Consider the following 16,694-nt stretch of genomic DNA (forward strand, 5'->3'; position numbering starts at 1 on the left):
CTCATAGGACTTCGGGAAAAAAAACCACAACTGTTTCCAGCTCTGCATTTCAGTGAAAACATGTACTTAAATACTTTTAGAACCTTTTACATTTCTACAAACTAGATTTATATGTCTTGCACATATGGAAGTGCTAAAATCAGTTGTGTTTGAGACCAGAAATACAATTAACTCCACAGTATTAAATACATACTAAAAGTGGTTAGTTATATTGTTAGATGATGTCGGTTTGGCCCATAGCCTTTTATACAAATACAGACTGGAATGTATCTAACCACAGACAACTTCTCTGAGGTTAAGTGTCATGAAGATCCCTGTGAATGTATCCATAGGTGGTACATTATTTGAAGCACAACATATTTTGCTTTATTATACACAGGAAGTTTCTCCCTACAATCTCTCAGGTTCTATTTTCTACATTACTGGTCTCCTTCTTCATTTTATCCTATGCACAGAAGGTTGAAAACCATGTTTCTTCTTTTTCACACTATCTAGCATTACTGACATCAACTCTGCTTTGGTTACTGGATTAGACCAGTTGATCTGAACCTTCCAACCTAACGTAGTCTATAATTCCATTATCTCTAGAGACAACACTTCAGCTCCCTGTGGTTATCTGGTCTAAGAAGGTGTGTTCTTCTGTAGAAACAACAGGGGTTACACTTCAAAACTGGATGGTGAATTTGTTTTGAGTCAACAGCTACAGAGATTCCAGTTCATGAAGCTACGTACTATCATCAGTTGAGACAGAGAAAGGAAGTCAGTAAGAAGTCACCAAGGAAGTATAAATGCAGCTACCACCAAGCCACTGAAGAATTTACAAGAAAGAAACATAACTAAAAATAAACAGGAAATGCAACAAGTGGAAGAACATGCTATCATTTGATACAATGTCCTGCATGTTCATGACTAGCAGTTAATAGGAAAACACACATACACACATGGATATGTGTCTATAACCCTATACACTACATAAACAATATGTATACACATACATACGTGCTCCTCTGTGTGTATATGAAAGCAAGAAGGGAAGAAGACAGTGTCACAGTAACCAGTACATACATAATATACATAATTTTTCACCTACCTGAAGGCTTTTCATTATTGAAGTTAAGAAGATAGGGATTTGCCCAGTGCATCAAAAGCAGCTTCACAAGGTTGGTCTAAAATGAGCAAAATCAGACGTGTTTGAATGGCAGAAATAGGACAGGAGCAGTATGCCTATCATTCAGTTTATTCATTCCTTCCTGTACTAGCTGAAATCATATAATAAACCACAGACAACACCTCCATAATTCCACCGTATGTAACCACTGCACACATTTATATAAATCATGAGGCAGAATAAAATACAGTTCTTGCATTACTTCAGTGTACCCTCAGCATAACTCCACTCCCAAAGTCTCCCTCCACCTTTACACATGTAAAGAGATCCTTAACAGTACAGAAAAAACTTCATCCTCCATCACCTCCTGTCATCACTTAGATCACAAATATTTCTTTATGCCTAACTAATTCGACAACCATGTACCATCACTGCCAAAGGGATCTGACTGAGAACCACCATGGAAGTATGTCTGTTTTCTGTCAGTAGCAGAAATTGGCACATTTATCTTATGCTTACCAAATCCACTTAACATATTAGTAATGGTAGTAATTATAGTACAGCAGATTAAGGCAGAGTACCATATAATGAAAAAGTCTAAAATATATTTTTCAATTCCTACAAGAATGCTGCTAGCAACTCTTTTTAGCGAGCTCTTCTATCAACTGAACCAAAGTCTTTAGACATATTTCTCTATCAAAGGCTGTAGCAATGTCTATCTACCCTGATAAACTGGTTGGTCAGAAAGAAGTAAGAAACCACACAAGGAGCAAAAACTACATTTAGAATGTGAATATAGAGCTCAACTAAATGAGAGAACTGTTTGCAGTTTTGTATATATGCAAGTATAAATTAACAAACAGGGAAGGACAGAATGAGCACAGGCGAAAGCTGTTCAGAGAAAGAAGATTATTCAGAGCAGAAGAAGAGAGCAACAGATAAATGAGACCTAAACTGGAAGGCAGCTAACGGAAAGGATAGAAATTTGGCACAAAACCAAGCACTGAATAAGTAAAGGCTAACTGGAAAAGAAATTATAATAAAAATAATAAAATTCAGTATGGATTCAGTACACAGGAGGTAACTTACTACAAAAGACCAGGATAAGAAGGAATGAGCTAAATGCAAAAAAAAAAAAAAAAAACCACCAACAAAACCCCCAAAACATCTAATCACAGAAAGCCAGGAATATATTGTTACAGATTTCTACATAGAAATAAAAAAATCTTGCTCTCCTCAGCTTTCTAATGCTGGTTTTCCATTCTGGCAGTAACAGCAGAAAATTGAACAAACTCTGGAAGCAGGGAGGAAGCCGTAACAGGTTTATTTCCAAATCCAATTAGACCTGCTTTCAACTGAAAACTCACAACATATATATCCATGTGTTTTTTCATTATGAAAAAATTGGAACCTGCTTAATCACTGACCTTACTAAATCAGCAGCAGTTGCATAATCTTGTTAACAGCCATTCTGAAAAGTGGTAGTGGTTGTATGAAAGGACGGGTGGTTTAAATGCACTTTCAGTTTAGTAACAATACACAGCTTTTTGGGCTACCAAAGTTTTGGATTTGTGCCACAAGAAATCCCAGGCTCCAATACCAATGGTTCCTGCTGCCAATGAATTATCTCCAGCTAGGAATCATTGATGCACATCACCAAGATACTTAGATCACCAGCAATTTCAATTACCTGCTTTTGTATACACAAAACTGCCTGTGCTAGTTTTAACCTCATTCATTTACGTTCCAGATGGAGTATTTTAAAATCTAGTTGTCATATCTTCAGAACTGTGCCTAACAGTAGAAATATCTGTAGAATAACTACAGCAAATTACCACTATACAAACACATTTCAATTGCAGAGTTACAAAGTAGATATGACTATGGCAAGAGACATATATAGACTATGACTATAGTAGGAGATATATATAGACTCGTAGGTTCCAGTATTGTCTTTGCCAATTCATATTAAAAAGAAAAAAAAGAGTGAATGTGATGATTGATTCGGAGAAAACTCCAGGAACCTACGAGTCTTAATTACTCTTTCAGTGCCTTTTGACAGGACACCAGGAAAGCCCTTAGACCTTACTCTTCTCTTTACAGAACTTACCTCTGAGTACCCTCCTTCACGAAACACAAACTTAAGTTACCTTTTCTGCACAAATACAGCATGTCTCTCTATCTCTTCTTGGTGTTCTGTCCAAACTGTAATTTTTCTCTCTTTCTCTGGCATCTCTTGCTGGATATCTTGCCCTTTGACGGTCAAGAATGCTGCTGCAAGGAATATATTCTACCTCCGTCCTTTAATTTAAAAGCCCTACTTTTTAGATTCCTCCCAGCTCCTTGTTTTCTCACCAAGCCAAAAGCTGCTTACCCTCATATTCAAAGGCCTTCATAGACCTTCTATGCTTTACCTGTTCCTGTTCATTAAGCATTCAGACTCTAGTACCCACCTCACATCAGTCTGGGACTTTGGCCATCATTAATATATTTTGAAATACCTATTTCCCTGCTTTTTCTAGGCTGCACCTCATATTCATAAGGAAGCCTTCAAATTATCTGCAAAGCTACATTGTAAACATCCATTCACAGCCTGTTCTGATGTGATGCTCACCAAGAGAAAAAAAGGTAATGCGCTACCATTCAATCATACAGGTGAACTGAAAATTGTCGTAATGCCTGGGCCCAGAGGGTAGTTATCAGTGGCAGGTCTAGGTGGAGGCCAGTATCTAGTGGTGTACCCCAGGGATCAGTACTGGGTCCAATTCTGTTCAGCATCTTCATTAATGATCTGGACAATGTGCTAGAGTGCACCATCAGCAAGTTTTCAGATGACATCAAACTGGGAGTAGTGGTTGATATGCCAGAAGCATATCAACATTGCACTGCCATCCAGAGGGACCTCAACAGGCTGGAGAAATTGACTGATGGGTACCTCATGAATTTCAACAATGGAAAGTGCAAATTCCTGCACCTGGGAAGGAGCAACCCCAGGCAGCAGTACATGCTGGAGGCCATCTGGCTTGAAAGGAGCTTTGCAGAACAGGACCTAAAGTTTCTGGTAGATACCAAGTTGAACATGAGCGAGCAATGTGCTCTGGATGCAAAGAAGGTTAATGTTCTCCTCAGCTGCATTAGGAAGAGTGGTGCCAGGAGCTTGAGGGCAGTGATCCTTCAACTCTTCTCAACACTGGTGAGGGCACACCTGGAGTACTGTGTTGAGTTCTGGGCTCCTCAATACAAAAGAGACATGGAGAGCCCAGAAAAATGCCACTAAGATGAGATACTGGAGCACCTCACATATGAGGAAAGGCTGAGAGAGCTGGAATTATTCAACCTGAAGAAGTGAAGGCTCAGGGGGATCTCATCCATGCAGATAAATGCCTGAAGGGAGGGTGCAAATAAGACAGAGCCAGGCACTTTTTGCAGAGGTGCCAAGTGACAGGACAAGAGGCAACAGGCAGAAACTAAAAGACAGGAGGTTCCGCCTGAACATCAGAAAACACCGTTTCACTGTGATGGTGGCCTAGCACTGGCACAGGTTGCCTAGAGAGGTGTGTAGTCTCCATCCTTGGCAACATTCAAAAGCTGTCTGGACATAGTCCTAGGAAGTTTGATCTAGGCGACCCTGCTTGACCAGAGGGGCTGGACTAGATGACCTCCAGAGGTCCCTTCCAACCTCAAACATGCTGTGATTCTGTGTAATATGGCAAAGGTCACCTATGACTTTTCCAGAAAAGACATTTTTTTCTTCATCATAATCAATCTGTTGATAAACCTTGAACAGCTTGAATACGGATGGACACGAAAAATTAGTGAAAATACATAAAGAAAGCTTATACTAATTACAGCTTTACAGATGCAAGATGAAATTAAAAAGGGGTTTCTGCATGTAGAAACTGAGTTTGACAGACAAGACAGAATACACAATCAGATGTGGAAGCAGACCATCATAGTTACACCAAAAGGAGATATAGTGTTTTTTTCCAAAATAGCAAAGTGGAAGAAAAGGCTGCTTGCTTACTGTGAATTGAGCTTTAGTCCTTAAAGGAAATACTACAAGGAAATGAAGTGCAACTCACATTAATAGAAGCAACATATGATCTAAGTAGTGAGAAAACACACACAAAGGAACAGAGAAAACACTGACTGGACAGGGGAGCATGGGAGTTGAACAGTTCTTTAAAACTAATGAATCATGTAATGCAGCACTGAAAGTAAAAAGCTGTAAGATGACAAAGGGCAGCATAAATAAATTTACTGTAACAGGCAAATTATAAATCCCTCAAATACAATCACCCCATGCCAAAAATGGTGTTTTCCGACACATTAAATATTAGCCCCATGCTCAGTTTCATAAAGGACAGGTTTAGGAGCACCAGTGCTGGCCAGCCAACAGATTGTGAGGCCTTTTGACACAGATAAGTGATTTCAGTGACAGGGTAGAAAATTTGGGGCATGAAGGATTAATAGAGATTCCTCAAGAATCTCCCTAAGCACTAGAGACTGCAAAGCAACTCCAAAATGCTCTCAAACAATATTAGTTTTACTGCTAGTGAATTAGCTGGGGAGAAGAATCAGTGCTCCTGAAAAGTGCCCTCCACTCCTACCTCATCAAATATTTCCCTCTGAAACTATGCACAAGATGCTACATCTCTGCCAGCACCTGCAAAGCTGAAGTTGCTGGCTCTGACTGAGCTTTGAACTCTTATTATCCAAGCCCCAGTGCCACTTCCTCAAATCCCTTACTCCCTTTTCTTTACCATTGGAGAAATACCTGCTTAAGTTGTAAATTCAGAAAGCTGAAGGTTTTATGCAAATGTCCTGATGTGCTATTTTGCACAGCAATGAATATGCATCATCCAATTTGCATGCACTTCCAACAGTAAATTCCTTCAGTGTTACTTTTCTTCTCTGTTAAAACCAACATTTCTCTCCAGTTCTCTACTCCTGTCTTTTTTGTTTCAACATTGGACATTTCCTACCACCCTCAGTGACCTGGTCCACCAACCTTTTGTTCAGCCCCCCCACCATAATTTCTTATTCCTCAGGTCCTTTTTCTCTGTTCCCTGTATCCGAGACTCCCAGCTCCCTACATGTATCTCCTGAACTTGTTTTCTTCCACTCCTTTATTGCTGTTCTGATCCCTTTTTTGAGACACACTATATTTGTTTTCCTTCTTGACTTCCTCCTTCCTCTTTGACTAAAGCTTCCCCACCCTCTTCCTGCAATTTCCTTCCACCTGCTGTCACTTCTCACGTTCCCATGCCATTATCTCTAGTGGATCAACAGCCGTAGACCTAAATCTGTATAATTTTGCATTATTAATCTCACACTACTGTGTAATTGGCACAGTGAAATCCCCAGGTATTATTTTAATATCTAAGGTGTTTATTCACCAACCACAACAAAACCCTTAGGCAGAACACATGAAATACCAGTGGTTACATCAATTACAATCTCCAGTCTTCACCACTGAGTAGGATGGCCTACATCACTCATAAGAACCAGTATTCAGTTGCTCATAAGGCTATACTTTGCTTCACTGGGTTGGAAAAATGCTTACCTCAGTGTGTGATTTTTGTTGGCCAGTTCGCTAGGATTGCTGCCTGTGAGTGCTTCAGTTTGGAGGAATTTTTGGGTTTGATTTTCTGGGGGGGTTGTTTTATTTATTTTTTCTTAATTAAGCAGAAAAATAAATTAACCAAAAATTAAGCACTTTTGGAAGCAGGGTATGGGAAAATACATTGCTTGACCCTTGTGAGCTCTAACATTTGTATGATTTGAAGATATTGTATTAGACAGAAGATAAATTCTGTGGGCTGAGAATACTCCTTTTCTTGTCTGTTTGAAAAATTGACAATACATAGCCAAGTGTCAAACCTTTAAAAAAACAGCCACCAGATGCCTGCAAAACAGTTTTTTACTATAATGGATAAATCAAAGAGACCACTTTTGTTAGTATGGTCCACTGTAGGCCTAGATGCTAGTCTAACCAGTATTAGTGGCCCTGTTTAAACATCCACTTGAATCTGCAATCCATCTACAGATTTGCAATTAAAAAAAACAAGATCAGAGAAGTAGTTTCAATTTTTATTATTACTATTATTATAGTATACTAAGCCTCTGAAACAGAAGCGCTGTAACTTCATGCTGGCTATATATTCAGCAGATTGAATAAATAAGATCAGATAAGTCATGGAATAAAAATAAGATCAGATAAATCATGGAGTAAAAATAAGATCAGATAAGTCATGGAGTAAAAAAAATTATCAGATAAGTCATGGAGTAAAAAAATTCCTGAGAAAAACACTGGAGACTATTTAACTAATGGAATGTGGTGATAATAGGCATTTCACTAAGCATCAAGGACATTAAGAAGAAGAGTGTAGATTAGCAACTTTAAGATACTCGGGAGTGAAACAAACAAAACAAAGCCCAAGACAGAGACTCTCAACATTAGGTAGTAAGGTAATTATTAACTTATTAAGAGTCACTGTGGATTGAGTTTTGAGGATCATATACTTGTTCTCCACTACATAATAGCATGCCTTACAAGACTGAATATCCCTTGTAGCCCAAGTCTCATATGTAAACCCTTAAATAAGAGCAATACTGTTTAGAGACTAAATAGCATTTTCTCTGTGATTGCAAATGTGATCCACAGTACTGCTCTAGACACAGAAAATGATGTCTGAAACTCATTACAAATCTCCCTTCTTAATACAATATAGAAGAGGAAGATATTTTTTTCCTATTTGAGTGTAGAAAAAAGGGGACCATAACCACCTGTGGTCAGCGAAGTGGAACAGATTAGAAAAAGAAGGTTGTGGGAATGAGACTAGCAGCAGGATAGAAAAAGTGGAGGGGGAAAACCAGAGCACAGCATGGATAAAATTATGGACTTCGGAACTAACAGCATGAACTAAATGAAGTGAAAGGGAAGAAGAGAGTCGTGGCAAGGAGACAGGATGTAGGTAGATACAGCCTAAGCAGAAAAGAAAATTAAAGTTACATAGTGTGGAAAAAACAGTGAGATTGAACAAGGGAGATTGGGACTGTGAGCAAGTGGGAAAAAGGGATAACAGAAGGGCAAGAAGGTTGGCATGAAGCCAAAGTACAGAAAAGAGAAAGCCTGGATGAGAACCAGGAAGAGGAGGAGGGGAAGAAGCTGGCTGTGCAAAGAGATTAGTGTTGGGATAAAATGTGTAAGGAAAGGACATGAAGCCAGACAAATTAATGGGACAATAAGGCGACAGAATAAAGCAAAGAATGGAACAGGCTGGAGGCAATGGGACAAATAAGGTTACATATGGGAAGAAGGAACTGTTAAAGACTGTGTTTATACACAGAGCCTGGAATGGAACCCACGTTCCCAAAATGTCACCACTACTTTTCTGCAGTTAACATGTTTAACCTATATGACCTAATAGTACACTCTTTAAACCTCTGGGTACAGTTCAAGTAAAGAAGGACAACCTAATACTGTTTTCAGCGATATAAGTGACAAAGGTTACCTCAAATATTTTGTACAGCTGAAGTAAAAACTTTAGCAGTCTTCACTTCAAGACTGATAATCTACATTTCTACTTTATAATTCACCAGGAAATTAGACAGAGAAAAAAATAAATCAGGAAAAAATATTATGTGATCTTGTGATTGAAGATGCTTACACATTATCTTCCTACAAGTTATATAATAATACCAGAGCGAGGATCATAATCTGGCACTTCTCAAAATTTGTGCCTGAACAGTCTTATTAGACTTCTTTTTCATATATGCTTCTCATACATGAGAGGAAGTCACTACAGCTGGTATTTCAAGGAAAATGAAATTTATATTGATCACTGAGATCCCCAATAACCAAATAAGAATACAGTGTAGTCTGTACATTTCAGCTTTAAAAACATATATGTAAATGCTGAGAATTTTATAGTAATTTTGTAAATTGAGGTTGTCCCTAGCCTGTGTATGAAACTCAGACTTGTAAATCTATTTTTTTATAATTTGGTACTGGGTGAATTTAGCTTTTTTTGGCCTTAGTGGTCTGTACCCACAATTAGCATTTCAATCATTTATAGAAACTGTCTACGTATACTGAGAGTGAATGAAAGGTATCCCAGCAGAAATCCCAAAGTGATCTCTCTGCTTGAAGAAAATGAGTGTAACTTGATCTGAAGGAAAATGCTGCTCTTCTACCTGAGTACAATCACACATGATGAAGATGAATTAAAAGACTAAAGAAACAAGGGTGAGATATGTCCGGATAAAACATTCCCTAGAGGATTTTCTGACAATAAATGAAAGCTTCCAACCATTTGACAGGGAAGATACGTATTCCCTGTGCAACTATATTCTTTTTGAAATACTGAACAAGCATTCCCTTCTTTAGGCTCTTCTCATTGAAAACATTTGTGGAATGTGCTTGCCAAAGTCCAGAAGCTGCATTCAAGGGAACTGCTGTGGCAACGGCCAAACATGAATGAGATTAAACACCACTTCCTACAATTAGTTCGGATACCCCATATACATTGAAGCATATTACAATGATGGATATGTATTTTTTTCTCTTTTGAAGCCAACATGCACTTAAATAAAGGAAAACAAAATCGCAGTTGAGTCAAATGACTAATGTGTTTTGGTAACAAGGAGCAAAGTATATCACACAATAAGAAAGTATGTTCTTTCAGACTTCAGCAAGAAACACGAAGTCCCTTCTATGATATGAAAGAAATACTGTGTTTGGATGAACTAACTAGACAGAGGGGTATGATTCAGCCCAAGCAAACAAGCCAACCAAATGTGTGTTAAGGAAGAATGTAGTTATAAGCCAACAAATTTCCACATAAATTTTGAAAATTACACAGGATGTATATACATACCATGCTCAGAAACATAAGGTAGGCATCTGAGCTCTAAAAATGGTTTTTATTTATTTGGGATATTTTCATTGATCTTGTTTCACTTGTGGGAAAGGATAGCTCTTTAGACCCTGTCCCGCAGGGGAAAAAGGGTACTAGGACTGGCTCCCTGAAATGCCTGTACACCAATGCACGCAGCATGGGGAATAAACAGGAGGAGTTAGAAGTCTGTGTGCGGGCTAAAGGTTATGATCTAGTGGCGATTACAGAGACATGGTGGGACAGTTCACATGACTGGAATGTGGTCATGGATGGCTATGTCCTTTTTAGGAAAGATAGGTCAGCGAAGCGAGGTGGTGGAGTGGCTCTTTACGTGAGAGAGCAACTAGAATGTATTGAGTTCTGTCCGGGGTCGGATGAGGAGCAAGTGGAATGTCTGTGGGTACGAATCAAGGGGCTGACTGGCACGGGTGATACAGTTGTGGGGGTCTATTACAGACCTCCTGATCAGGACGAAGGAGTTGATGAGGCTTTCTACAGGCAACTGAAAGTAGCCTCGCGACTACATGCCTTAGTCGTCGTGGGGGACTTTAATTACCCCGATATTTGCTGGAAGACTCACACAGCCAGTCATTCACAGTCTAGGAGGTTCCTCGAGTGCATTGATGATAATTTCTTAATGCAAATGGTGGACGTACCAACTAGGGGAGCAGCGCTGCTAGATTTAGTACTCGCCAACAAGGAGGGTTTGGTCGAAGTGGTGACGGTCAATGGCAGCCTTGGCTGCAGTGACCATGAGATGGTGGAGTTTAGGATCCTGTGTGGGAGGAATAGAATACCTAGCAAAGCCACAGTTCTGGATTTCCGAAGGGCCAACTTTGGCCTCTTCAGTCAACTGCTAAGGGAAGTCTCATGGGAAAGTGTACTAGGCGGTAAAGGGGCTCAAGATAGTTGGTTAGCATTCAAGGACCGCTTCTTCCAAGCTCAGGATCGGAGCGTCCCAATAAGTAGGAAGTCAAGTAAGGGATCTAGGAGACCGGCGTGGTTAAACAAGGAGCTGCTGGGCAAACTCAAGTGGAAAAGGAGAATCTATGGATTATGGAAGGAGGGGCTGGCCGCTTGGGAGGAATATAGGACAGTTGTTAGAGGATGTAGGGAGGCAATTAGGACAGCTAAGGCCTCCTTGGAACTCAATCTTGCTAGTCGGGTTAAAGACAATAGAAAGGGCTTCTTCAAATACATAGCAAATAAAACTAACACAAGAGGCAATATAGGCCCACTGCTGAACGAAGTGGGTACCCTGGAGACAGAGGATATAAAGAAGGCAGAGGTGCTGAATGCCTTCTTTGCCTCTGTCTTTACTCCTGCAGACTCTCCCCGAGGGCCCCGGATTTCTATAGCCCCAGAAGGAGTCAGGACAAAGGAGGAGTTTGCCTTGGTAGATGAGGATTGGGTTAGGGATCAGCTATGCAATCTGGACATCTGTAAATCGATGGGTCCGGATGGAATGCACCCACGGGTGCTGAGGGAGCTGGCGGAGGTCATTGCTAGGCCACTTTCCATCATCTTTGGTAAGTCGTGGGAAACGGGCGAGGTGCCTGAGGATTGGCGGATGGCAAAGGTCACACCAATCTATAAGAAGGGCAAGAAGGAGGACCCGGGTAATTATAGACCGGTCAGCCTTACCTCCATCCCTGGAAAGGTGATGGAACAACTTATTCTTGACTCCATCACTAGGCATATCAAGGATGAGGGGGTCATTAAGAACAGCCAACATGGTTTTATGAGGGGGAAGTCATGTATGACCAACCTTATAGCCTTCTATGAGGAAGTGACTAGGTGGAGGGATGATGGTAGAGCGGTAGATGTAGTTTTTCTTGATTTCAGTAAGGCATTTGATACTGTCTCCCACAGCATCCTCATAGATAAGCTAAGGAAGTGTGGGCTTGACGATCAAGTAGTGAGGTGGATCGAGAACTGGTTGAAAGGAAGAAGGCAGAGAGTTGTGGTCAATGGCGCAGAATCTAGCTGGAGGTCTGTGACTAGTGGAGTTCCTCAGGGGTCGGTGCTGGGACCGGTGCTGTTTAATATTTTCATCAATGACCTGGATGAGGGAACTGAGTGCACCCTCAGCAAGTTTGCTGATGACACAAAACTGGGAGGAGTGGCTGACACACCAGAGGACTGTGCTGCCATTCAGCGAGACCTGGACAGGCTGGAGAGTTGGGCGGGGAGAAACTTGATGAAATTTAACAAGGGCAAGTGTAGAGTCTTGCATCTGGGGAAGAACAACCCCATGTACCAGTACAGGTTGGGGGTTGACCTGCTGGAAAGTAGTGAAGGGGAAAGGGACCTGGGGGTCCTGGTGGATAGGAGGATGACCATGAGCCAGCAATGTGCTCTTGTGGCCAAGAAGGCAAATGGCATCTTAGGGTGCATTAGAAAGGGAGTGGTTAGTAGGTCAAGAGAGGTTCTCCTCCCCCTCTACTCAGCCTTGGTGAGGCCGCATCTGGAATATTGTGTCCAGTTCTGGGCCCCTCAATTCAAGAAGGACAGGGAATTGCTTGAAGGAGTCCAGCGCAGAGCCACAAAGATGATTAAGGGAGTGGAACATCTCCCTTATGAGGAGAGGCTGAGGGAGCTGGGTCTCTTTAGCTTGGAGAAGAGGAGACTGAGGGGTGACCTCATCAATGTTTACAAATATGTAAAGGGTAGGTGTCAGGATGATGGAGCTAGGCTTTTTTCAGTGATATCCAGTGATAGGACAAGGGGCAATGGGTGTAAACTGGAGCATAGGAAGTTCCACGTTAACATCAGGAAGAACTTCTTTACTGTAAGAGTGACAGAGCACTGGAACAGGTTGCCCAGGGGGGTTGTGGAGTCTCCTACACTGGAGATATTCAAGGCCCGCCTGGACAAGTTCCTGTGTGATGTACTGTAGGTTACCCTGCTCTTGCAGGGGGGTTGGACTAGATGATCTTTTAGGTCCCTTCCAACCCTTGGGATTCTGTGATTCTGTGATTCTGTGATTGATGGGAAGAAATCCTTGCTAGTGCGGGAGCTACTCTTGGAGAAGTACAGTCAGCAGTGTGACGGTTCTCTTACCCTTTTTTTCAACATTATGAAATTGTTATAGCTCAAAGCCAGAGGCTAGATCTGTCTCACTAAGTAAGAGAGTGCAATGGCGCGAGCTTAAGTATCCCTTATAATCCGCATTGCTTAACTGTTAGCTCTGTTCCTGACTCTGCTTTGGACCACTCCAACCACCTCTCTACAAACAAGACTAATCTCCTATAGAGGAAACTAGCTCTAAACAACATGAATGCGAGCCAGACTCTTGCCTGGCTTAATCCCCAGCCTTCTTTTATTTTGCAATTTTTAACAGTTTAGACACAGGCAGCATCCCCCAAGGATGAAATTTTGGGAGAGGTAGTGTTTAAGCTACTGGGGAGTCAGCTCTGACCTGCATGCCTCTGATAGCTGGTTTGAAAGGTGACATTTCTGTGATAAACAACAAAGAAACAGCTTGTGCCTGGGAACTGTGCCAAAGTACCCAAGGCAAACGTTGGAGCTGCTGCCTATTCCCACCACGGGGAGGGTGAGTGTGTTTTCTCCTGATCACAGCAGCCTGAAAGATGTCCAGAGGGGACAGCACTACCAATGCCAGATTACCAGCTGTTCACAAAGTGATTGGTGTGCTAAATTCAAATTAGAGGGCCACCCTGAGAAATACTAGTTGCCCTTGTGCAGTTGGTGTCACTGCCAGCATGGGCAGTGTGGTATCCAAGTGATGACGTGTGTCCCACTCTGGTGGGCACAGGCAAGAGACACCAGCACTCCCCATGCTGCATGTGAATGAGACAAAGGAGTTCAAACTGCCATCAGTAACGGTATTTAACAACAGAATGCAATGATATGTAACAATGTAACAATAATAGAATATATATGTCCAAAAGGCCCTGTTAAATTTCTGTAGTCAACCCTGGCATACTGTAATTTCTTGAGGCTAGTTTTAGTGCCCTCATGTTATTTTGAAGAAGCTTTTGTGTGTCATTGATACAGATTTACATGTGTGTTGAAGACGTTATTATATTTCATAATTTTATTGATGTAAAATTATTAAGGTAAGCAATCCTGACCTTATTACCTCAATAATATCCATTTTCGTATAATGTTAGAATTGCAGTGTGCATTAAAAATTAAGACTTGCTTTTAGCCCTAATAGTTGAAGAGAGAAAAATTACTGCAGTCCTAGATACTCTGAATAACCTTGCTTTAAATTATGCTTGTTTTTTTGATGCTATAACCATTATCTTTTTCATGTTTGCAGCTGGTAGTACTTCAGTAGATACAAAAAAATGGAAAATAAACAAAAAAAAAGAGCCCATTGCACTTACAGGTAACCTAATCTGTTCCTGCGAGGCAGATCTTTATCTTATAAACAAAAAAACTGACCTTCAGGCAGCAGCCTCGGCCTTATCTTGTACTCAGTAGCCATATCCTGTACATAACCTTCAAACTCACTAGTAATGTCATCTGGATCTACATATTTTGTCACTAATAGGACAATTCATGTATTATTCACCCATGCTCTTTTTAAATATTTGGAGTAATACCATTCCAGCAAACTTATCCTTGAGATTGCTTTTCTTTACAAACACATCTAAACACAGGTACAGATTTATTGATACATTTATTTATTTTTAAACATCAGCTAATACCTACCGACACTTAAAACTCTTAGTTATTCCCTGTTTGGAAACAATGCAACAACCTACTGCTATGTTTTGCTTCTGATAAGATAGGTATTGCTATGAGTATTTAACTCTACTTCCTCTGCAGGATTGATTTTGTGCAGCTTTATGCTAAGAATAAGGCATCAACTGCATGTCCCCTTCATGATGGCTGGGGAGAACCAGCAAACAAAGTGGGCAATTGACCCATCCTTTGGCCCATTTGCCCCAAACTTTGGTCTGGATTCCTCCTGTAAAATTTTGAAATGTTTAAAGACCTCTAACATATGCTAGTTGCTCATGACCCCTATAATCGGGGGGGGAGGGGGGGGGTGTCAGACCTCTAAGCAATGATTCATTCCACCTATTTTAAATGCACCTCCTAGATTTGTCTGAATTGCACTCTAGAGGCAATTTGTCATGTTAGACAAGACACAGCTTTGATTTTGTATTTAAGTTGTAGTTGGTTAAACTTGGTTGAGAAGAGCGCCATCCTAAATAAAATTGGTTTTGCTATTATATTATCAATGTGTCTCTACAAGCCAGATTTGATTATAAGGTGTGGGTGTGCTGTCTTTCACATGCTTAGGTCACTCAGGATAATGTATCTTTGCTCCTATATTTTCTCATATAATTCACTGTAGAAGATGGAGCAATTCTAAGCTTACTGTAATCCACAACTTGAGCTATTGTAAGCTACAACTTGAGCTTTGTAACAGGAAGCTTTATTCTTTAGAAGTTTCCTCCTGCACAGATGCAAATTGAATTTTCTCATTATAAATTTAAACTTTCAGCAGATTATTCTTTTCCTTTTCCAGGTAAATTAGTACCTTCTCTATTACTGTTGTGCTCTTACAAATAGGCAAATACTGTGGGGTTCTTCATTTTGTGTAATTTTTTGCATTCTGTGTATTTGCAAACATTCACGCACATGAATTCATAAAAAGCCTAAAAGCTGTTTCAAAATTATTATTGGAAGAAAGCAAATTTTAAAAGCACCCTGATGGCTACACTGCTGGATGAGATATTTTCCCTGATATCTAATGAGAGAATCATAGAATAGTTAGGGTTGGAAAGGACCTTAAGATCATTGGAATTTAATTTATTTACTTGTTTCTTGCAAACAGAATCCATATGAAAGCCATAGTAACCTCCTAAATAAGGACAACAAATTATCTATAATGATAATAAGGTATCTCCAAATTGTATTATTCATTAACACTACAAAGGGAAGATATTTGGTCTGTATTTTGATAATTTTAGTGAGGAAAAGTGCAATGTTACTTCATTTACTGTCCTCCACGTGTACTTATTGTGCTTGTGCAGTGACTAGCACAACTGGCCCCTGGCTCCTCACTGAATTTTGTTCAATTAGTCACTCAATTACAAACTTCACCTGCCATTTGAGGTGCCACCTACTGTACAGAAATGTGTAAGCTTTTCATCTTAAAACCAGAATAGTCTCACTGACTTGAAAGTATTTGCTATTGCTACAGAACACTACCACAAAGAAAAGAGAAACTGTTGAAAAAACCGTGCTTTACCTGTCCATACTTTGCAGCTAAATGTAGGGGTGTCCAGTACTGATTATCCACTACATTGATATCAGCCCCATGATCCAGTATCAGAGATGCAACATTCTTGTACCCGTTAGCACAGGCCACATGAAGCTGAAATATAAAAGAATCTTAATAGTTTAAAGAATTCAGAAAAGCCTCTGATGTGCTATTCCATATTTTGGCTGCCCCACAGACTTAAATCACAATAACAATGAATACAAAATATACATGTAATAAGAACAGTTTAAAAAACCTACTTAGAAAACCTGCAGAACCTACGTTAGCATTTATAAACAAAACCCACCAAGAAATAAGAATGTTAGCTTACTGAGAACTACTTACACAATCTAGACATACTAGATACTTTTCATACAATTTCAAGCAAATAGGCTTTCAAATACATTCACAAACCTCACGAGCCCAGGTAGATTGA

General features: G+C 40.2%; 1 protein-coding gene across 1 annotated transcript in view; it reads right to left on the reverse strand.

Annotated features, from left to right (window-relative positions):
• The window catches only part of MYO16 (myosin XVI), a 369,554-nt gene that overhangs the window by 186,156 nt on the left and 166,704 nt on the right, over positions 1-16,694 (reverse strand). Inside the window, exons 7-8 of the mRNA XM_065677940.1 lie at positions 16,247-16,372; positions 1,091-1,166 (exon numbers count right to left, since the gene is read on the reverse strand). Of these exons, the coding sequence (XP_065534012.1) occupies positions 1,091-1,166; positions 16,247-16,372 (202 nt within the window). The remainder of the gene's footprint in view (positions 1-1,090; positions 1,167-16,246; positions 16,373-16,694) is intronic.

Source organism: Lathamus discolor, chromosome 4 (assembly GCF_037157495.1).
Source record: "Lathamus discolor isolate bLatDis1 chromosome 4, bLatDis1.hap1, whole genome shotgun sequence".
NCBI lineage: Eukaryota > Metazoa > Chordata > Aves > Psittaciformes > Psittacidae > Lathamus > Lathamus discolor.